This window comes from Amblyomma americanum, chromosome 5 (genome assembly GCF_052857255.1).
Source record: "Amblyomma americanum isolate KBUSLIRL-KWMA chromosome 5, ASM5285725v1, whole genome shotgun sequence".
Taxonomy (NCBI): Eukaryota; Metazoa; Arthropoda; class Arachnida; order Ixodida; family Ixodidae; genus Amblyomma; species Amblyomma americanum.
The window spans coordinates 18,043,708-18,067,931 of record NC_135501.1 but is presented as its reverse complement, the minus strand read 5'-3'; the positions used below and the strand labels follow the sequence as shown (position 1 = coordinate 18,067,931).

The 24,224-nt window shown below is 46.2% G+C and overlaps 1 protein-coding gene across 3 annotated transcripts in view; it reads right to left on the bottom strand.

Moving 5' to 3' along the window:
* Positions 1 to 24,224, bottom strand: part of LOC144132310 (uncharacterized) — a 115,355-nt gene that overhangs the window by 80,338 nt on the left and 10,793 nt on the right. For all 3 annotated transcript variants that reach the window (XM_077664629.1, XM_077664630.1, XM_077664628.1), the window contains exon 2: positions 20,610 to 20,916. In XM_077664629.1, the coding sequence (XP_077520755.1) occupies positions 20,610 to 20,909 (300 nt within the window). In that variant the 5' untranslated portion in view covers positions 20,910 to 20,916. The remainder of the gene's footprint in view (positions 1 to 20,609; positions 20,917 to 24,224) is intronic.

Below are 24,224 nucleotides of genomic sequence, written 5' to 3'. Positions count from 1 at the left end.
TATCACCTTGTACCCCCTGATTTGGTGTATTGCCACGTGCTCCCAAAGCTAGCCTCCCTACACCACGTTGTTTAATTTCTAACCTTGCTTGAACATCTGGTCTCATGCACAGGACCGCATTGCCGAAAGTCAGGCTAGGAACCATCACCCCTTTCCAGATCCCTCTTACCACTTCATACCTATTGTAATTCCACAGTGCCCTATTTTTCATGACAGCTGCATTCCTACTAATTTCATTCATTACATATTTTTCATGCTCTGTCAGATACTCAGCACTGTTAATTATCCACACCCCAAGATACTTGTACTCATCCACTACTTTTAGCATGAACTCCTGTATTCTATGCACGCCGTCCTCTTCATTAAATATCATGACTGCAGATTTTTTCTTACTATACTTGAAGCCTAATCTATCTCCCTCTGTACCACATATGTCTATCAACTTCTGCAAGTCTTCCTTGTTGTCAGCCATTAGCACAATATCATCCGTGTATATTAGTCCCGGTAATGAATGTTTAAACTATTCCCCTTGCTTGAAAAAAGAAAGGTTGAAGCCTAGTTCACTCCCCTCTAGCTTGGTCTCCAACCCTTGCAGGTGCAACAAGAACAACAAAGGGGACAGAGGACAACCTTGCCTAAGCCCCCGCTGCATCTCTACAGGCCCTGATACATTTTTTTCCCATTTTATGAGCACTCTGTTACCTTTATATATACCTTTTAAAAGATTCATTACTCCATCTTCCACATCCAATGTGCCCAGTATGTCCCACAGATACTGCTAAATAACGTTGTCGTAGGCTCCCTTAATATCCAGAAATGCTAGCCATAGGGGCCTGTGTTCCTTTTCAGCAATCTCTATACACTGCGTCAATGAAAATAGATTGTCCTCCAACCTCTTTTGTTTCCGGAACTCATTTCGTAACTCCCCTAGCACCCCTTCGTTCTCCACCCAAGCCTGCAGTCTGTCCTTTATAGTTTGCATCACCACCCTGTAAACCACATATGTCACTGTTATGGGACGGTAGTTACATCAGCTTTGTCCCCCTTTCCCTTATATATCATGTTCATTCTACTTAATCGCCATTCATCGGGGACTTTCCCATCCACTATCATTTTGTTCACTACCTGTATTAATGTTTGCTTGGATTTTGGTCCTAGCTTCTTTATCAACATAATCGGAAAACCATCTGGTCCTGTTGACGTGCCACTTGGAACCTTCTTCTCTGCCCTTTCCTTCTCTCTTTGCTCAAGTGAAGCAGTTGCAGTAACAGGTGTAACCTCATTCGATAAATTATGTGCAACATTTCTGTAAAATTTTCTATCATCCTTGTTCCTATGTGTTTTATTGCTTCATCCCCTTCAAGTAGAAAACCCTCATCTGTAACAACAAACCTTTGTTCTAGCCTAGTCTTTTTACTCATTGCATTTAGAAGTTTCCAGAATTTTTGAGCTGCTTTCCGATCCTTTTTATTTACTTTTGACATCCATTGGGCACCCTTTCTTCTAATTTTCTCATTAATCAAATAGGATGCTTCCCTTCTACACTTTATGAAGGTATCCCATTTTCTGTCTAGTTCAAATTCTGGTTCCCCCCCTCTCACTGCTCACGTTATGCCGGCACTTCCATGTGGCCGAGCGGCATGATTTGGCTCGTGACAGAGCGAGGAAGACGACGCTCCCGCTCGTGTGCGTGCTGTGCTGGTCTGCTTGGCCGTTCGATTAACAGCCCCTTTTTGGGTAGCGCTACGCTTGTCGGCGACAATATTACAGAAATAGAACTGAATGAAATTGGAATAGAATTAAAATAAAATTGCAGCAGAACTGGAATGCTTTAACATTACTCGGCCATAAATTCCTTAAGAGGGCTCACCAGCTACGCGGAAACTCAGATTTGAAATTTTTCTGTTGATAGATGGCAGCACTTAAGTACCACTAAAAGAAGGTAACTTCTATTTCCTCTCCAGATGTGTAAATTCTACCGCGACATCTCCTTAACCACAACAGGAAAGTATGTTATTCTGCGAACAAAAAGTAGGGCCAAGAACTTTCTGTGTATATGCTGCCCCTCTCAAGGGGTGGTGGTCAGAGAATGGACATTTTTCCAGTAACCCACCACTCATCTGCAATAAGGAAAAGCACGTTTTCCAGTTTGGGTCTCCTAAGCTCCCTGGCATCTTTTCTGCGAAAATTCATTTACAATGGTAGGGTGGGGTATACAGCCTGTAGTTTGAAGCAGCATTGGTTTCGCCTAGCCAGAACAGATAAGTGTGAATCATCTTTTGACACACCTTGGGCACACCTCCCCTTCGGCACTTTGGCCGGCTATTCCGTATATTCCTCCATCGCCACACGCAATACAAGCCTGGTGACCGTTTATGAGTGTGGATACCGATTTGATGACGTGGCCTCAGTGAAAAGCTTTTTGCGCTGCGCTCTCATTGTTCGTGCTGCCAGTGTTTATTTTGCATTGTCTTTGCTGTTGTTGACCTTACTTTTCATTTATACATACAGCCGATGATTTCGAGAGAGAAGTAATGCCGCGATTCTTTTGTACTGCTTGTTAGTTCGAGTTCAAAACCTTTGGCGCGTGGGTATATCACCTGTGTGGTTTGCAAAAGCACTGAGATCGTCCTGTTGCTATTCGTGGTGAATTTGAACGCATGGCGGAAAATCTTCAAGCGCCGACCAATCGTTAAAAAGATGACGTTTCGGCCCCGGCTTACGGCCTTGTTCACAATGAAAAATTGGTCGGCACTTGAAGATTTTCCGCCATGAACATACCCGACCAGACAGGTTTCCGTCGAACCCTGGATTTCAATTTGAACGCAAATTTCGTCATTGCACAAGTGACATCAACTGTTCCGGACAAAGTTGCTATTAGTGGTTCATTTTTAAAAAATAATAAAAATTGCAGTTAATAGAAGAATGGGCGCTGACCACGCCAACCGCGTGTGCTCTTTCTGTACATAAAAACGGCAGCACACTTGAATTGTCATGACGTAACGGGTTTGAAAGTGAAAATTCCATACCTACTATGGTTTCCGGGAAAGTCTCATTATGCGCCCTGCTTTTTAAAGTTTTTTATATACTTATATATTATAGATTTCTATATATTATATATTTTATATATGTATTTATGTAGCGCCTCTTCTGAGCATTTTTCTGATTGAAGTATGCGACTTTTGGCAGCGTAGTGCAGGAGGTGCGAATAGGTGTGGCGCATACCGAGGCGGCTCTAATTGGGAGAAGAAAGAAGGTTGAGGAACGCTTGACACATACGAAACCGGGTCAGAAGCAAAACTGGATGATTTTGCCAGCCAGGCCATGAACCTTTGACATCACGTTGTTTACACCACAGAGATGTCTATTCTGGAGTAGGGGGCTCGGAAATCCACAAGCTCCTTTCTGCAGACAGGGTGCACCCACAATTACCCGAGTAAGTGGACAGCACCTGCACTGATAACGTGAACATTTTGGCAGAGATATGCCTGGTCGGGAGGAGAATTAGAGAGAAAAAAGCGACACTTGACCAAAGATCCATTAGAGAACCGATGTTTCGATGCCGATCCAACAAATTCTAGGTTCACCAGCTTGGAGCCAGAGGCGAACGTTGGCTTCGACCGGTTCTCATGACGTTGCAGTTGCAGTGCAGCAGAGGCTGAGCAGGAAAAGGAAGGAGACGGTCCTTTCTCCCCTTGATGTGGGCTGTTGCACTGTCACAGAAAGTTGTCCACGAGTATAGCGTGAAATCGCAGGTTATTGGCAAGTGTTTCAGTTGAAAAAGGTTAATCGCTACGTCATGACAATCAGTCTACGCCATTAGCCCTGTTTACATGAACCCGATAGCGTCGGGTCGATTCGGGGGTCGGGCTGAGCATGGTCAATGCAACTCGACCAGTGCGAGTTTACATGAACTCGATTTTAGCGATTTTGAGACTGGTTCAACTGTAGCGACACCAAGCTTCGAGCAAGTAGTACAGTAAAACCTCGTTAATTCGAAATTGCTTAATTCGAACTTCCGGTTAATTCGAACTGACGGCCGGGTCCCGGCAAAGCCCTGTGTATTTCAATGGGTCAAAACTCCCGATAATTCGAATATGCCGGTATCCACATCGGTTAATTCGAACTAGGCACCGATGGCTGGCATTGCTCCTCGCATATAGAAGTCACCTCGTACAATGTCACCAAATACAATGCGCTGAAAATTTTTAAAAAATGCAGAATGATGAGAAAAAAAAATAAGCCAGCACGCACGAGGTGAGACTTGAATTTCGTTGCCCGAACCAACCCTCCGGTGCATGCCGTAGCAGGTTTTCGCTGCCGGAGCGTCGAAGCATTGGCTTGTCTATTTTTGGCTGACGCGCGGTCATGCGGGTAGCCACCCTACCGCGGGCGCCGCCTATGCGCCGGCCACGGCTCCGGCGCAAGCCGTTGCAGGTTTCCGCTGCGCCGAGGCGGTCGTGACCATTGGAGACGCACGCGACCATGGAGGAAGGAAGTACTCGGGAGAGGCGGTTACGTCACATTTTTTTGAAGCCGCGCTTTTTTTCTGATGGAAATAAACGTTTCAATCAAGCGGGCCTCCCCTCCCCGTTCCCCCGCTTCCCTCTACTTGGGCGCCGTCCCAGCGCGCCTGCCCATGCAGCAGACGACGCCGCTGCGCCCAGCGTTCTATTGGCTGCGCCGTCGGCTAAACTCTCCCAGTAGCCCTTGCGAGAACGCGTGACTTCCGGTACCCTTTTATTGTGCAGCTCGGGAAGCGAAGACTCTTTCCTTTCCTTCATCCTCCACGCAGCACCCGGCCCCTCTTGCGCCTAGTCTTTGTTGCTGCGCGGTGTCTAGCGAAGTTTGTGTTGCGTGATATTCCTCGTTTGTTTGGTATCTCGCTGGTGACGTCTCATCGACTGTGGCAATCATAGCAAACCGAGGAAAGTACTCCGCAAAGGATTTGAAGACGAAGGTGGAGATATTACAGGAGGTCGAACGTGGTCTCCTAACAAAGACAGCGATCGCAGAGAAGTTTGCAGTCAAGAAAAGCACGCTGTCCACATACCTCAAGAACAAGGACTCGATCTTCAATGCGTATCAAAAAGAGATGGAGCCCTCGCGGAAACGACTAAGAACATCGGCTCATCCAGAGATGGAGGATGCTGTAATGACATGGATTAAGGACGTTCGCAGCAGGAACATTCCACTAAGTGGACCAATAATTGCCGCAAAGGCAGTGGACTTCGCCAACCAGATGGGCATAAGTGACTTCAGCGCGTCGGAAGGCTGGTTGTCGCGTTTCAAGGCCCGTCACGGACTTACGTTTAAAAGCGTTTGTGGAGAGGCAGCCGCAGTCGATGAAGAAACGTGTCAAAATTGGATCTCAGGTCAACTAAAGGACTACCTTGCCGATTACTCGCTCAGCGATGTGTTCAATGCAGATGAAACCGCGCTTTATATTAAGTTGCTGCCGAACAAGACTGTCAGTTACAAAGGCGACACGTGTTCAGGCGGGAAGAGAAGCAAGGAAAGAGTGACGGTGTTGGTGCACGCAAACGCAACTGGCACGGAACGGTGGCGCTTGCTAGTTATAGGCAAAGCAGCGAAGCCTTGCTGCTTTAAAGGGCTAATAACTCTCCCTGTTGATTATACTTTCAACAGAAAGTCGTGGATGACGCGAGCAATTTTCACGGATTGGCTGCGCACACTCGACAGGAAGTTCGCGACACAGAACAGGAATGTTCTGTTGTTCGTCGACAACTGTTCAGCCCATTGCGACATCAGCGGACTGAAGGCGATCCGTCTGGCATTTCTGCCGAAAAACACTACGGCTGTGCTGCAGCCTATGGACCTTGGGGTTATTAAAAACCTCAAAACACTGTACAGGCGCCACCTCCTAGAGCGGATTCTTGAGTGTATGGACAGCGGCAAATCGTACGACGTCAATCTCCTCGGAGCCTGCCACATGCTGGCAACATCGTGGAATGCTGTCAAGGCGGACACAGTCGCGAACTGTTACCGAAAGTGCGGCTTCATTGAAGGCCCAGAAGCCTGCAGCACAGCAGAGCTGGATGCTCAATGTGATGACTCCGTCGCGCTGGACCCTGCCTACGCTGCTTTATCGGAGGGTGTTGACTTCCAGAGCTTCGTAGACGTTGACAGCGGCGTGGAGACATCGGGGCCGTTAAGCGATGCCGAGATTATTGAAGCGGCCTGCGGTGACCAGATGCCGCACAACTCGGGCGCGGCGAGCACAGCTGACAGCGACGACGAGTCCGACGGAGGCGACGATCCATTGCCACCCCCGAGTGCATGTGAAACAGCGTCAGCACTCGATCTGGCTGCGCGCTACTTCTCCGCCGGTGATAATTCGGACGCTGCGTTGGAGCTGTTGGGCAAGTTGCAGACGATGCTTGTCGAGTCACGGCAAAGAAAACGAAAACAAATGCGCATCACCGATTATTTTTCTCTTTGATATGCTTTGCCAATCTGCTGTTCCACTGTCTACAGCGACGAATGGGCCGCCTACAACTGCATCCCCAGCCTGCAAGACGGGAACGGAGCTCCCCTAAACTTAGACTGGCACACAGTCAACCACACCACCAATTTCGTCGACCCGCTCACAGGGGCCAACACTCACAGGATTGAGAGTGCGTGGCAGAAGGTGAAGCGTAAGCTTGTGCGGAACGGGCAGAAGACCTCCCGGGCCGTGCTGCAGTCGCACCTATCCTGGCAGTGGTGGCAATCCATCAACGGTCGCACCAAGTGCCAGGACCCGTTTCTGCGGCTGATGGAGGCGATTGCACGGCGCTACCCGCTCTAAACCATCGCCACGCAGGCGCTGTCACCGATCTGCACTCCCCATTGAAGTCGACTCTGCAACGCCGACTTCAGCGACAGCACCCGCTGTCGCTATTTTTTTTACCGGCTCCTCTCGGAGCCACCAAGAGCTGCCTAGGCAGAGGCGCTGCTGCCCGCTCCGCCCGAATTCTCTCTCATGCCACAGTGGCAATTTCTTGCCGGTCTCAATTATGCAATCTCACATCAGAGGCGAGTAAAACACAATCATTTTACTCTCAGTGCCTTGCAGGCTCGTTAGAGCGCAGTGGGTATGCACGGACAAAAACATTATAAGATCACCAATTCGCCTATGTATGCAATCTTTCATAACCATCCACGAAAGAAGCTAGCACATAAAAAATTTCCTGCATTTTAAAAAGTGGTTAAAATGCTGTAGTAATTGAGGTTCTGGGAATTGAGCTTCTGAGCGCTGGTCCTGTTGTCTTCCTTCTTTGTCCCTCGTCTCAGCGCTGTTATTCCCAGAAGTGTGCACCAACTAGCTCAAATATCAGTTTTTTTGAAGTAAGCCACACCAGTATGCGTACACCGCCTAGCGGCCGGCTCACCGGCTCAGGCTTAAATTGGGAGTTCCCGAGACTGTCGGAAGCGTGCAGGAATTATGCAACGCCTGCCGGATTCATGTGCATGCCGGCTATAGCGGCCACGCAGAGCGAAAGTTTCGGTCGCGCCAGAGCAGTCGAGCTTAAATTGGGAGTTCCCGAGACCGTCGGAAGCGTGCAGGAATTATGCAACGCCTGCCGGATTCGTGTGCATGCCGGCTATAGCGGCCGCGCAGAGCGAAAGTTTCGGTCGCGCCAGAGCAGTGCAGCTTAAATTGGGAGTTCCCGAGACCGTCGGAAGCGTGCAGGAATTATGCAACGCCTGCCCAGAGACCGTTGGAAGCGTGCCGGCTATAGCGACCGCACCCTTCGCGAAGGGTGCTAGAATTATCCATGGCATCTGAAAGCCCAGCGGCGAACACGCTACAGCGCGCGCCTTACGTAGCGTGAAATACGGTATCTGAAAGGGGATGGAGAGGGCGGGGGGGGGGGGGGGGGGTGTATGAGGAGGAGGATGGAGAGAAAGTGGCAACACTGTGTCCGTCGAACTCGTCTGTAGACGTCTAGCGTGCAGTCTGGCAACATTGGTACCGCAGCCTGGCCGCCATTTAAGTTACGCCAGCCGGATCGCTGCCTCACATTTAATCATTAAGCTTGCTGCTTACGCGAATGCATTTTGATGTTAGCTCCAACCGCATAAACAAATTAACTTTATTTCCTTCGACATTCGGGCTCTATGATTTATTTTGCGCAATCGCCCGCCGCAAATGTGTAGTAGCGCGTAGTAAGAGATAACGATCTCAGATATGCCTGTTTTAGCTTCGGCCCGTGCTACCGGGCGTGATGGCCGCTTTTTTTAGCGCCCGCTCGTTAATTCAAACTCCGCTTAATTCGAACAATTTTCCGGTCCCCCTCGAGTTCGAATTAACGAGGTTTTACTGTAGCAGCCTCTGAGACTGAGGCACGCCATCCCTGTATCGGAGGTGCGACGGTGCACATGAAAAGCAAGTTCGCATTTATCCTCTCCACTCCGACTAACCCTGCTTTTCTATTCGACAGCGTTTACAAGCACATCGGGTCAGGGTCGAGTTGAGTCAACCTACCCCTTGACTGGACCCGACCCTAGAGTTGACTAGACCTGACCCGTCGAGTCCTGACTCGGCGCGCGTTTACATGATCCCAGTACCGGTTGATAACTCAACAACCAGGCCGTGTTGGGTTCATGCAAGTGCCACTATTGGCTTGAGGGCCTCCTATGAGGAATATTTGCAGCTGCATTCTTGACTTGTATCGCCACCTGGGTCACTGTGCCCCTGCTGGGCAAGGAACATTGCTGTTCACCCACACTCTCCTGAATAAGGAGCCCCCTTCCTGTGTTTTGGCACTAATAATGCGTTATTGTGTGGCTGCTGGGAGGGGAAAGGGGGGGGGCTTTTGGGTGTGGCCTTGCATCCCACTTCCTTTCCCCACCACAAGCTCCAGCAAAAAAGAAAAGTAGAAATCCTTTCCGAATACAGACCAAGCAAGAAAAAAGGAAAGAAAGAGTTCAAGTCCCTCCAAGTTCTGAGTAAAAACCTGAGCACACGAACACAGACAACCAAGAAGTTGGTGGTAGAGTGTAGCAGCGACAAAATATTCTGGCGCCAGGTGGAGCCACGTTGCACCAGTTAAATTTGGCACGAATTTCAAATCCCGGCAGAAGATACATACCGTACACAACTTTCAGAGCCTCTAAAACGCAAACACTAAGCTCGATATGGACGAAAACTGCGGCTTGACAATCAAGAAAGAAAAAGAGAGGAAATGTTGTGGATGTAATTCTGATATTTGGCTTAGTTTTTTATGAGATGACATGAAAGACCGACACATCTAAACGTGCAATTTTTCTGGATATTTACCTCTGCTTTGTAAAAAAATGAAACTTCAAAAACAATATCTGTCTGCAACATTTCCTCTATTCATTAAGGAAGAAAACGCTGCCACAGACCTCATGAAAATCAAGCCATTTTTAGACATTCTACAGCTTCTGAAAGTTCCCATGTATTTCCTATGGGCACTGTCACTGGCGAACCCTCTTAAGCGCCTCCAACACATTCCTGCAGCACACAAAGGCATTACTGCAGAGGGCAATGAAGAAAGCATCTCAAACTTTGTTAAAAGGAAAAATACAATGATGAAATTGAAATGAAAAAAAAATGGCGGTGGTTTAGCTTTGGTTAAACCTGGAGTGACGTGATAGCTACAGCTGGCCAAGTGGAACTTGGTCACGTGATCAACCACGTGACAGTGTGGTGGCCACGCTGAAGGCTCGAAATGCTACCGTAATGTAGCTATCGCTACAAAACATATGGAAGAGGGCAACTGAACACCATGTCATACATTAGGTGTGAAGGTCTGGAACCGATCCTCAGTGGAGCATTCAACAATGCTAGTGGACAATCTTTTCCAAACACTTACAGTGAGCAAAAAAAGAAGCACATCTACAGGCGAACCCAGTTATAACGAACAGCACGATTCATTGGAATCTATTAGATATATAAAGTAGTTCAGTATAACCAAACCCACTTATAATGAATTTCATTACTAAGTTCATTACATACCAGATTGTGAACATCAGAGCGAAACCTCCGGCTTGCGGACACGACAGCCATCAACAATCGGTCGCACTCGTGTTTTCTCTCAATGGACGACTTGTTTTTAAATGTTAAAACTACTGAGCTTGCCCCTGGCAATTTGAAGTATGCTGCAACATTGGATTTCTTCGTACCGCTCTTGAAGCGCCAAATAATTATCACTTTGTCGGGAAGTGGCAGGGCTTGCCGCAGCTTCGTGATAATCTTGACGACATGAAACAGTCGCTGGGTGAGTGCGAAAAACAGGGGGTACAGAATCGGCCCCAACGTAAACGGCTGGAATCATAGGACCCCCTCTAAGGCTAGAGCATGAAACATGAAGAAAGCATGGCGTATTAAAAATAAAGCCAACAGTGGTGTGAAAGAAAAGAACTTTTCAGTAACACGCCGTGCAGCTACTGACCCTGCAGCATCTTGGCGCACTGCCAAGACAGTACCTGTCCTGTGTTTCTTCGTTTCTGCTGTGTTCTATGTCGTTCTTTTGCGCTGCTCTCTAATGTTTCAAATACGAACCAACTAGCCCAAACTCAAACTTTAGTTCCTGAGCGAGCCATCGCAGCTGGTGCACTTGGCAGAACGGGCAGAACTGCCAAAACTGCTGCAGCACCTACTTGGCTAGCTACCAACCAAGACTGTTGGTGGTGCCACGTCTTTCTTGCTGGCACGCCCACCACTGCTTAGAGGAATATGCCAAGAGAAACGCTTTAAAAACAGAGGAGCGCATGCTGCTGGGGAGACGCTGCACTGCTTTTGTAAGTAACTTTTCCCTTCTCTCCTGTCGTCCGACATGGCGCGACGGCAGTTCTGGTTCTACACAGTTCGTCCCCTTTCCTGAAGTGCGATAGGCCCGAAATGCGTAGTTGGTCACGTGGGGCGCAGCTGCCAAATAGGAAGGCTGCAATGCAAGGTGGGGAGAAGGCACGGAGTTCAAAGAGTGCACCCTTTCTAATGCTCTCAGGGGCAGCATGACCAGGCACAGCTGCCGTTGCTCTTGGGTGAGGATCGGTGGCACCCGCTCAAGATTTCGATATATCCAATGTGCAGTTCATTGTAAAAAATATATTTCACATGAATATTGATGAAACAGCTTCAGGTGTATGATGTAAACCATAAATATTTCACATTGCCCGGGTTCATTATGATTTCGTTTGACTGTCCCTGCCCGACATTCAAACTGACAGATTTATAATTAAATCGCTTGAATGAAAAATGAGGTAGGAACTAATACCGGTCTCCGTTAATACCAAGCTTTTGAAAGGAGATGCAGTGGAACCGTCCTAATCTACAGTGCCTTCGGCCCTTATGTAAGGGACCCCACTGGAAACTGTCCTGGAGAGATTAAGGCCAAAACATGACACTACAGGCTGCAAGGCATCATTGTCAACAGGCTGCACAGAGGCATCCACGCAGGAAGCTGAAATGCCAATACCCTCCCAAGACTCAGCAGCAGAAAACAGCAGGTGCGACAGCTATGGAACAAGGGTTGGTCCCACAGATAGCCCTTTTAATGAGACAGCATTTAGGTGGTAGTCACCCAAAAAACCTCTGGTTTCTGTGTCGAGAAATTCCCTCACTGGTCGAGAGGGTCACAACATCATCAGCACTGCCAAATTTGAAAATCTGAGTACTTGGATGTTCCAAGTACCTTTCACAGGATTATCATATGTGATTATACTAATGCCACCCACTAATCCACCTTAATCCAATCAGAAATCCCCACTAATGCACCTTACTCCATTTTCTGGAGTGGGTCAGCTCCCAAATTTTTGGGGGTCCTTTTGGAATTTCAGGGGGTGGTGCGCCAATTTCCAAGCGCTATCGCATTTCCTTTATTTGGCTATTTTTAGAACCTGTGGTCGACCTTGCGGTGAAGTCGCAAGGTGTTCTCTTGAAGAGGTGGGAGCCAGTATGGGCACTTTATGTGGTGACACTCAAAAAATGTAGACAGGATTTAAGAGCATTTCAAAACATGGCAAAGCACATTTAACTGCACTCCATTTCATACACAGCACTCAACGCTGCAGAGGCTGCAGAAATAGTGCACTTGCAAAACGAAATCATTACGCTACATATTACGAGAAGCATGTGAGTGTTTGAACGAGAATAAAGTGGGGTAAAAAACGAAGTGCAAGCATTGGAAATCATTGTCGACGCTATAAGGCTCTCAGTGTCTGGGCCCTCTGGCTATAATTTTCACAGAGTGTGAACTACTTTTTAGGTGCGAATGGAGCCGGAGCGATCACCCTACCAGCTGTGTATCATATCGCCACATGTCACCATTACTTCTCAGTCCTCATGGCAAGAGGTGGAATGAAGTCCAGGAGATTGCCAGCCATGGCACTTGAGATTTAACACAACGAATACAGCAGACTCGCGATAATTCCAACTCTAATAATTTGAACTTTCAGTCCATTCAAACGAATTTCAAAATTTTGGCTGGTTGGCTATATTAACAGGACTTGTCGGGCTAGTTGGTTGATCATAATGCAAAAAAGACGAACTGCGCAACAAGAACACGGACGAAAGGGAGGCAGACACACACTAACGCAGACTTACAACTTTACTAAAGGAAGGAATACAAGGCAAATATATATAGCGATCCCCCAACGCACTTCAAATCTGATCAATATGGCACGTGACATTCTGCCCAGGCGATAAACAGACCACACAAGAACCAACCGCTTACAAAGTAATCTTATACCGGGCCGGCCCTTTCTATGAAAACATAAAGCAAAGGAACGCTTAGCGACAGTGCACACTTGAGAATTACGCGTTCTGCAAAGTAAGGAAATTCATAACAAAAACCACACCACTGTAGCCATCTGATACCACTGAAGCTCGAACCGCTTACAAGCGCAGGTGCTGACACCAAAACCAAGAGACGAAGCACTCCCCCTTTTGGAAGCAAACAAAACGGAACAAAAACAACCACATCGGTCATCGTCAAAAACAAAAAAACAGTGAAAAAAGGCACCAGGTCAAAAAGGTAAAAAACCATGAATCAGCTCAAGAAGCTACGTCACAGAAACAGTGAAAATAGGCACCGAGTCATTAAAAAAACAAAAAGATGAAAGACGGGACAACAGTTTAAGACAACAACGGTTTTAAAAAAGGGGGGTGAATGAAATCCAAAGCGTAGGAAAACATCTCAAACCATGACAGAACCGAAACAAAACTGAGATCGCTAATCAAATGAACAACGAAAGCATCAAACGCAATCAGGAGGCACTGCTCAATCACCAGGGCTCAAACAGGCCACTAGGCTACACATGCCCCCGCAAAAACGAAAATTCTTTGGATGATAAGGAAATGGAAGCCTTGCTAACACAGTTGTCCGTAGTGCCGATGTAAAATGTTTCGACACTAGTGCCCATTCGAAGTTGGTCAAGCGAGGCATCATTTCCTTATGTGTTGAGTCGGCCCTGAAAAAGACTTGTGACCACAAAGTCCAAGAGAGCTTCCAGTACCAGCTTCAGCGTTTGCAAGCAGCTGGATACCCTCCGCACGTCATTTCGAGTGTGTGTGAAAATGTACTTCAAAAAATTAAGAGAGAACGCAAAGACAAAGAAGACGCCGAGCAAAAGAAGGCCCATGTGATTCCATACATCCACAAATTCTCGCACAACATCAAGAAAGTGGCGAGCAAAGGAGGCGTCAACGTTGTCTTCTCGGCTCCATGCAGACTGTCCAAGGTGTGCGTGATGATGAAGAACACTAAGAAGACCCCTTGCAAATTCAAACATCTAAGGAAGTTCAAAGATTGCGTTTCCGGCGTTGTTTACCGCATTCCCCTTAGTTGCGGAAAAGTCTACATAGGCCAAACCGGTAGATGCTTTAATGAAAGAGCAAGGGAGCACCGGTTGAGCGTGGCAAACAACGATGGAGGGTTTTTGGCTAAGCATTGTGCGGACTGCACAAAAATGAAGCAACGGGACTGTGTACCATGGTTCGAAAAGATGGAATTTCTGGCCAGATTGAATGACAAATGGGAGCGTCTCGTCGTCGAAACATTTTACATCGGCACTACGGACAACTGTGTTAGCAAGGCTTCCATTTCCTTATCATCCAAAGAATTTTCGTTTTTGCGGGGGCATGTGTAGCCTAGTGGCCTGTTTGAGCCCTGGTGATTGAGCAGTGCCTCCTGATTGCGTTTGATGCTTTCGTTGTTCATTTGATTAGCGATCTCAGTTTTGTTTCGGTTCTGTCATGGTTTGAGATGTTTTCCTACGCTTTGGATTTCATTCACCCCCCTTTTTTAAAACCGTTGTTGTCTTAAACTGTTGTCCCGTCTTTCATCTTTTTGTTTTTTTAATGACTCGGTGCCTATTTTCACTGTTTCTGTGACGTAGCTTCTTGAGCTGATTCATGGTTTTTTACCTTTTTGACCTGGTGCCTTTTTTCACTGTTTTTTTGTTTTTGACGATGACCGATGTGGTTGTTTTTGTTCCGTTTTGTTTGCTTCCAAAAGGGGGAGTGCTTCGTCTCTTGGTTTTGGTGTCAGCACCTGCGCTTGTAAGCGGTTCGAGCTTCAGTGGTATCAGATGGCTACAGTGGTGTGGTTTTTGTTATGAATTTCCTTACTTTGCAGAACGCGTAATTCTCAAGTGTGCACTGTCGCTAAGCGTTCCTTTGCTTTATGTTTTCATAGAAAGGGCCGGCCCGGTATAAGATTACTTTGTAAGCGGTTGGTTCTTGTGTGGTCTGTTTATCGCCTGGGCAGAATGTCACGTGCCATATTGATCAGATTTGAAGTGCGTTGGGGGATCGCTATATATATTTGCCTTGTATTCCTTCCTTTAGTAAAGTTGTAAGTCTGCGTTAGTGTGTGTCTGCCTCCCTTTCGTCCGTGTTCTTGTTGCGCAGTTCGTCTTTTTTGGCTATATTAAGCATTTTAGGTTAAACCCACTTAATTTGAACCGTGGATTTTCTTAAATTTGCTTAATTCAAAACTTTTTACTTGTTTCAATGCCCCTGCGCGTGAAAAAGTGGTGGCCAAGGTCGGAAATATTAGGTTTGAAGTGCTGAGCGAGCTGAAAATTAGGCTCCTCCAACTAGTTAGCTCAGACACGGGGGTGCATGTCGGCCGGGGGTCGCCGCACAGTTCCATTTTCTGAGCTTCGCTACCAGCCCCGGGCAATATCAGCCCCCCATCAGGGAGCCAAAGCCAGCTGCGCATCGGATTGGACGCTGATTGGCGTGTTGTTGGTCTTTTTTTTCCTTTTAGGCATGCCTTCCCTTCCTGAGTGTGATCATGTGTGCCCAAAAAGGTGCGCTCATTACGAGCTGCAAGTGGTGGCTCTGCTGCTACTGCATCGCACCTGTGAAGGAGCCCTTGCTATTTTGGAGCAGTTCTGCTCTGGTTGTCCTTACAGAGGGGAAGCTGTACACCATGACGGAATCGCTGCGCAGTTTTCAATAAAAAGCAGAGGACTATTGCTGACCTTTTCATCAGTTAAATTTGCTGCATTACAAAACTGTTACTGAAAGTTTTTTTTTTGTAGACATTCAACTACCAGAACTTTGGATGATTATAGACCGATTTCACAACCAGCTGTGCTATGCCACCATCGCCGCGATGCACCCTGCGAGTTATGGTACTCCGGCCGGCAAGTGCCCCGACGCCGCGCGCTGACTATGCGCGGCTAGGAGTGCCACATTGCTCTTCGCTGCACGTTATTCAGGCTTTATAGGACGGATGGGCTTCCTCTCATTACCGCATATGCTATGACAGGTGCATCGAATAGATGGCACTGCACTTCGCGTAACCAGGAAAAGAAGACTGCTCCACACAAGGAGCGTGTAGAAGTCAGTCAGAGAGGAAGCCGGTGTTTAGCTTCTTGTCCTGTAGATCAATGTAAGTTGGCATCACGTGAATTTTCATAGACTAAGTGTGGTCTACGTGCAGAAGCGTTTTTTAGTTGCCGTCAAGTTCTGCTCAAGGAGCTTAAATTGCAGGAAAGGTCGCAGCCGGTTTCACCCTCGCGCTACTTCATGAAGCTTCATAAAACGAATCTAAAAGAAAGATTACTAATCACTTTTCAGTGGAAATGCAGCACACTCAAAATCTTGTCTCAAATGAGATTATGATTAAACGCAGGCCACACAAGCTTCTCACAGATTTATTTAAAGAAAACGGCATAACTTGCTCGTACTGCAGAGGTTTATTGCTGTTAGGCTATAAAATATAGAAGATGACTCCTCGATATTTTTAATATTTTAATTCCTGTACGATACGTGTATTATAAAAGCTCGCCTAAAATGAACAGATGGGTGGAAAGTTTTAAGAAGCCTAAAAAACGGAACATGAATTTTTCATACCTCATAACCAAATGCAGCTAAAATGCATGCGGTAATGCACTGTTGAGACTCTTGTCTCAAAACAACCCTGACCGATACAATTGCACTATTGCGTGACTAATGCAGAGAAAAGCAAATGTAAAGCATAAATGTTGTCCACTCTCATTTAGAGTCACGAAAAGTACAACTGACTAATCACTCATAATTATACCCGTTCTGTTTCAGTGTGGGCTCGTTCTGTACGATATGACAGAGAATTCAGTAAAACATGGCGTAAAAACTCTGCTTATTCGGTATAACATGGTTGTCTTTAAAATAGAAACCAGAAACCAAGTGCCTTCCATTTATTTTGTTAAATAAAGGAGCACAAACGAAAAAGTAAAAAACAAAACATTTGGTGACGTGGCCGTTGGATTGACACTTCGGAAATTACCCGGAAATCAAGTGGCCAGAAACACGAACATTGTCTGAACAGGTTAAAATGCTTGTACCAGCATGCGGAGGAATGTTTTTCTGCTCAATCACGTGAATGTGGGACAAGTGCGTTTTGATCGCTAGCTGCACCATTTCAAGCCGACAAGTGCAGCGAGACCCCACTGCGGGCACCTCCTCCCCGAGTTGCAACAGCTGCTACCCTCTTAGATGTGCACCTGAATTGGGTTCCTTTAGCGAAATGTGTTATATACCGCAACGGAAAGCTACTGCAAGAGAACTTAACACGCTTCAAAGCGCGAAGGAAAGCGGGCTGCCACGCAGCTGGCGCGGCGAACTACTGCAGATATAGAAGCGGCTTGGTCGCTTCCGGTAAGCGTGCGCATGAGCAGTGCCTTTTTTTAAATCGGCCTATTCAGACCTTTTGTTTCAGTCCCTTGAGGACCCAATTAATGTGGTTTTACTCTACTACAAACAACTAGTCGAAGCTGGTTCAGTAAAGACATCAGAGCCTTTCACCCACATTTTATATTATGCTAAACATTTAGATACACTTGCAAGGCAACAGTTATAAATTAATATTTGTATGCATAGATGTCCATAAAGCAAATCACATTCAGTCTTGGACCATATTAAGGTGCACTTCTGACAATTCAAACAAAAACCTCTGGTCCCTTGAAGTTTGAAATAAGAAGTCTACTGTATGCCTGTGCTCACTTTGGTTATACGGCGAACAACTTTGTGGGTGAGGAATATGCCTGAGTGAACAGGTGCACTAGCTTTGGCAGCATTCACTACAATGCACGAAATGGAGCGTACCTTCTAGCACCAGCAACAGCCATCTTTCTGCACACTTCAAGCAGTGCGATATGGCTGTCACGCACTAATGTCACAGGTCAATCTAACCTCTTTTATTTATTGTAAACAAACTTAATCGATATTTTTTGCACCAGCCAAAGCTCACAAATAACTTTTTTCTTTATGCAAGGATCCCCATAAAATCAAAGCATACTGCAACTTGGTTATAATAAACGTCTCGTATGTCACAAGTTTAATTTTACTACACTTGGATACAACTCAAGTCTGTAGTGAAGCTCTGCCTGCATTCAGGAGCACCTAACGGAATACCTTCGTGACAAATAGATTGCTCTTAAAGGGTCCCTGAAAAGGGTGTTTGAGGTTGAGTGTACAGTCCTCGCATTATGTAGAGTACAGGCCAACGGGCGTTCATGCCGCGTACAAGACCTAAAAAGCAAGCCGATAATTTACAATACAATTTTTAAAGCTCCCGCTTCCGCGCCTAGCGGCGACTTGTGGTACTGGGCTTTCGCCCGAATCCGCGCTCGTTACGTCAGCAGCGGACAGCTAGCATTGGTTCGCGTGCGTCAGCAGCTGGCGGAGGGGGCGAGTGCAAGGGGCCAGAGAAGGAGTACCGACATTTCAGCATGCAAAAAGTGACGACAGGAGAGGGAAAGGCGCGAAGACATGCAAATTGAAATTTCGACTACAGATAACTCAGCTCCACAAAACGCATCTAAAAAATTCTTACTGGAGGATATTTGCGAAGCGGCGTCCTTTAGCATTCTAGGTACATGAAATCTTTGTTGAGACCCCCCTTTACAGCCCCTTTAAAGCTAATTACATTCAGGTAGCTAACCATGAGATCAAACTATAATCTCAAGAATTTTGATGCAACTTGTTTGTTTGATGTAGTCAGACAATAAAAAGCTGATTTTCTTCACTGCTGTAACTGGCCAAAGGAGTAACATAGGACGCTGCGGACCATAGCCCACTATTACCAACTGTTGTTTCTTTAAGTTGCATCCTGCAATAAGAGAATGAGACACAGTAGCGCACAAAAGATGGGGACAGAGTAGACAGACAAGGACGAGCGCTGAACTTCCTTCATTGCAAACATTTCCACGCTTATATACATGCTGATCGAGCCGTGGTCATTGTATACGCGTTCATAAAGAGGTGAGTTCTTTTTCGGAGAGGGCAATTAATGCGCAGCTTATGCAGGCCTCCCCCAGACTACATATCAGTTCTGATTCTATGATTTCCCGTGTGATGCAATCTTTGCTTCTCTTGGTAACAGCAGTGCACTCAAGCCCAGGGGAACAACTCTTGTAAGTCAGACAATGACTTGCCAGAAGACCTTCAAAATCTTTTCCCTCACAGGCATTTTTTACGTTGATGGCGTGCTCTCGTAACCTGTCGTTCAAGCAGCTCCCAGTCTGACCAACATACATTTTTCCTCAACTCAAGAGAATTTGATAAACTACACCTTCTGCCCATTCAACGAAAGGCCACCTGTGCTTCTTGCCGCAGTCACGTTGCTGGGTTGCCTCCGGATCAGTCATTGTCCAGAGCTCTGACAGTTTGTTAGGGGCAGTAAACACGATTTTCACGTCGTAGTGCTGGGACACCTTTTTCACGTTGTGCGACAGTGTATGAATATAAGATATAGCAGCTACCTTCTGCCTACACTATGCGTGGGCATCACACACCATTGTCTGACTCACAAGGATTGTTCCCCTGGGCTTGAGTGCACTGCTGTTACCAAGAGAAAGAAAGATTGCATCACACGTGAAATCATAGAATCAGAACTGATATGTAGTCTGGGGGAGGCCTGCATTAGCTGCGCCTCAATTGCTCTTTCAAAAAAAAAAAAAACACCTATTTACGAACGCGTACACGATGGCCACGGCTCGATCGGCATGCATAAAGTGTGGAAATGTTTGCAATAAAGAATTGTTGTAAGTTCAACACTCGTCCTTGTCTGTCTACTCCATCCCCATCTTTTGTGCTGTGCCTGTAATTATGTACCAACACGTTCAATTCGCCATATTAATCAGGAGAGTGACAATCTTCCAGTTTCTGCTGAAGAAAGTGCGTCACTCGCCTTTCTTTCGTCTTTGTCTGCTAACCTCTTTTGCTTTTTGCGCTATCATTTTCATTAAAATGTCACAGCTTAGTAAACACCGTGGAACAAGTATCTGTAATATGTCATGTCCATGTTAAATTGTTTGTTTTTTTTAATTGTCATCATCATCATCATCATCAACCTAACTATGCTCACTTCAAGACAAAGGTCTCTATAATTTCCCTCCAATCAACCCTGTCCTGTGCCAGCTATGGCCACTGTATCCCCGCAACGTTTTACCTTCCTCCATCCACCTAACTTTCTGCCACTCCCTGTTACGCTTGCGTTGTCTTGGAATCCACTGCATTACCTTTAAGGACCAGCGGTTATCTTGCCTTTGCAATACATGCCCTGCCCAAGCCCATTTCTGTCCCAGATGATCACAATAATCAACAAGCATGAACCAGGCATCATGTTCGATGCAATCAGTCTCATCCCCTAGATATAGTTGCAGCCACGGTATTTATTTCGCGTTGCGCATGTTGCATATATACACCGCAGACATAGTTCATCATCATCAGCCTGACTACACCCACTGCAGGGCATAATCCTCTCCTATATCTCTCCAGTTAACCTCGTCCTGTGCCAGCTGCGGCCACCCTATCCCCGCAAACTTCTTAATCTCATCCGCCCACCTAACTTTCTGGCACCTCTGCTACACTTGCCCTCTCTTAGAATCCACTCCATTAACCTTAAGGGACATCGATTATCTTGCCTTCGCATTACATTCCCTGCCCAAGCCCATTTCTTCCTCTCAATCTCGACTAGGATGTCATTAACCCGCTCTGACCCACTCTGCCCTTTTCCTGTCCCTAAACATTACAGCTATCAATTCTCTTCTTTCCATGTGTGCCGTCCTTTGCATAAGCCCAGCAGTTTATACGACCCCTCCTTTGAAATTGCAACCCCAGCTGTTGATATGGAAATGCTCACCATGCGGGGGATGGCCCGTCCATCAAGGCTGGACTCCGAGTCATCTCCAGAGACAGCACTCACGGACCGGGTGGTCGGGCGGGGGGCAGAGGAGGCCACTGGTGGGTGGGCCGCGTCCCCCTCAGGGGTCTTCTTGGACCACCACTTGCGATGTGGTGCGTGTCGCTGGCGGTGCTGGGCGGAGGATGAGGACTCCTCGAGAGCACTGGTCAGGTCCTGGACAAGCTCGTCCATGTTGTCATAGTCATACGGGGTCAGCACTCGCAGACGCTTAATGCCTTGGATCAACGCCCGATCCATCGGGCAACTGCAACACAACACATTCAATCCCACAAACTAAACAACAGCTCCGCAACCAGTGAGTATGTCATTTGGCAATAAATTTTGAGTGGATATTCACCCTTTGACCACCAAATTAAACGAGCAGAGGTACCTAACTTTGGTGGCCTGTCTTCTTCTCTACGATGCGGAAAACACTGCTATGCATGAATCAAGTCGTATTTACCTATGGGCACTAAATAATCTATAATCAAATTTTTCTGTCATACTGTTTTGGTTTCAACAGCTGAACAATGCCTGTGATGTCAAAGTGTCATGTAAAGGCACACAATAACTGCAATATAATAGCTGCTTCTATGTTTATTGTCATTCCGGTTCTTGAGGCAGGCCGGCTTTAGCTAATTTTAGTGAATTAAAACGACAAAGCAGCTATTATATCATGTGAAACGGGCTTTATGCATAAGTGAAGATCTGTTGTGAAGGCCAGGTACAGCAGGCAAGGACGAGGTCCGGGCCCAAAAGCTGGTGCTCTAGTCTGACGGCGTGTGTCAGCTTCTTTGCTTCAGCTGCCGATCATCATCTTCTTTACAACTGGCCCCGGGGGAAAAAGAACCATCCTGGTGATTTAGGGGGACGACAGCACGCAGGGGTCGTAGTGCGGCTTCAAACGAGACATGTGGACAGTCTCGCGCCCACATCATCGGAGACCGGGCGAGGGTGTAACGAACTCGCCGATGCAATTAATGGGAGAAGTGCGTTCAAGGACGTGGTAGGGTCCGTGGCACTTTGCAAACAACTTGGCAGAGAGGCAGAAGGCACATGAAGCGAAACAAGAGATTGCATAGGAAAACTGTCTATGCCACGAGAGTTGTCGGAGCGGTATTTCTGGTGCCCCTGGTTGTCAGACATGAGTGACGGGCGAACTGACGGCACTCTTCAGCATATTGGAGGCCTCAGAGAGGTTGAGGACTCCTACGAATCAGGATGGTAAGGAAGAATGGTGTCAAGTGGGGAGGATGGTCCGCGGCCGTACAAAAGGAAAAATGGCGAGAAACCAGTAGTGTTCTGCGTAGTGGTATTGTAGGCGCAGGTGACGAATGGTAGCACTATGTCCCAGTTGGAATGATCTGAAGCCACGTGCATTCACTTTTTTTTTTTCATGTCTTGTGTGAACTACAAGCTCACTTTGACATCATAGTCATCGTTTGGTCGTTGAAACCGAAACTGCACAAGAAAAAAATTCGATTAAAGTTATTTCGTGGTAGTAGGAGAATACTATGTGGTAATTAATGTATAATAATGCTTGCACATCTTTATAAAGAAGAAAACATGCACCCAAAAGTTAGGTGTCTATACTCCTCTAATTCAGTAAAAATGTGCCAATACCACCAAGTTTTTAGGTGACATTTGGTGAGAATGACTGTTGTAAGGCTTAAAACATGTGCTAAAGGCATGAAATGCTTCCCATGGACAACTGCCACCATCTAGTGTGTGTTGTAAAATGTAACCAATGCAGCATCAGACCAGATGAGCGTGACTTGTCACTTGTGGTTAAAGAAGTACAGACACCAAATTTCAGTGGCATGTTTTTTTCTTTGTAATGTAAATAAGGCATTACTATACATAGATCACCACATGGTATTTGCCTACGACTGCAAAAAATGTACAATCAAATTTCTTCTCTCACCACTTTTGGTTTCGGTCTAAACAGACGAGCGATGGCTATGATGTCGAAGGTCCATATAGGTCACATAAAGCGTGAAAAAAACTTCGCCGCTTCATTGTTTTAATTCACTAAAATGCTAAAGCCAGCCTGCATCAGGAGCCTGAACCCAATAAGTAAAGAAGCAGTGACTATAGTGCAGTTCTTATCATGCTTCACATGACCTATACGCACCTTTCATGTCAGAGCCATCGCTTGGCTGTTGAAACTGACAGGTGACAGAAGAAATTCGATTATAAATTATTTTGTGGTCATAGGCGAATGCCACATGATGATACATGTACTGTTATGTTTTATGCATCATAACAAAGAAGAAAACACACAACGAAAAATTAGGTGTTTATACTCTTTCAAGAACTAATTTCTAATGGACAAAAATAAACAAATAAACAAAGTGGACAGGACATAACACTAGAAATTCGGCCAAATACGTACCAACTAGCCTGCAAGAATGCTTCTTCAAAGACCTCTATTTTTTTTGCTGCATGACAAAGTACAGTGCTGTGTAGGGAAAAGCACTTACGAGTTCGGGTATGTTACTTTTCCAGAGCTTGATGGGTGTGTCAGTGAGCAGCATTTCAGAGCTCTTATTTGCAGTCAACCTTCATTAACCGGAATGGGAAACCCTATCTTCAGAAGGAAGGGATATGCATCAGGTCGTATTCAGCCCCGATTCTAAGTAACCTGTTTTATTTCATTTGAGTCGTGGCTTTGTAAGCTTTTCCTAAAGAAGTGTGCTGTAATAGGAAGAAGTGAAGATGGGATAACAAGAGAAATAACATAAGCTGAAAAAATACATAAGGATGCAAATGTATTATCACTCCATCCATATTCCTGTGTGATAAAAAGCTTGCATTTGCAAGATACTGATCGTGTTCACACGTGTGACAACATGCAGTCACATTCTGGTGTATAAATAAGCTGTTTGACAAACTTTATCCAATAAGCTTCCCGTTGGAACATTTTTTTTTCTTTCACCAATTTGTTTCCTTCAATATACTGCCCACCACTGCCTTAGGCCTTACTTAAAGTCTGGCAGTGGTGGTAAAATCAATAAAAATTAAACACACTTCACTTCAGGTACAGTACAACACAACATCAGCAAAGGCAGATGGCACGAAAGTGAAAGGGAAACTCGAATTCAGGTAATGTTTGTCCCAACAAGACACAAAACTCAAGCAGCAGGCATGCAATAAAAGGCTAAACGAGAGCACACAACATGGGCTTCTCTCACCTCTTCAACCTGGCGTTGAGTGCTTTCCGCTAGTTCCTTGTCTGATATGGCAAAAGGGTGAACAAAAGTTTCCCCACGCCCACAGTTCCACCCCCTAGTATTTTATGATTTTCTCATTGTAGCTCGGGCTGCCACACAGTGTAAGCTCTCAGCAATGCAACTTATGCTAATATGGTGAGCACTGCTGTTTCAGCCCATCTGAGTGGTGACTGCCAATGCATACCCTTACTGCTAGATGTCACTAAGAAAGGTCAAGCAGTGGTTGAAAGCTAGGCCATCTGGGCATGCTGAGACGAAATTATGAGTAGATCACATGAAGCATGTGCTACGGACCTCTGAAAATTATTCTGTCGAGTGGACAAGGTGAGAGTTCAAATCT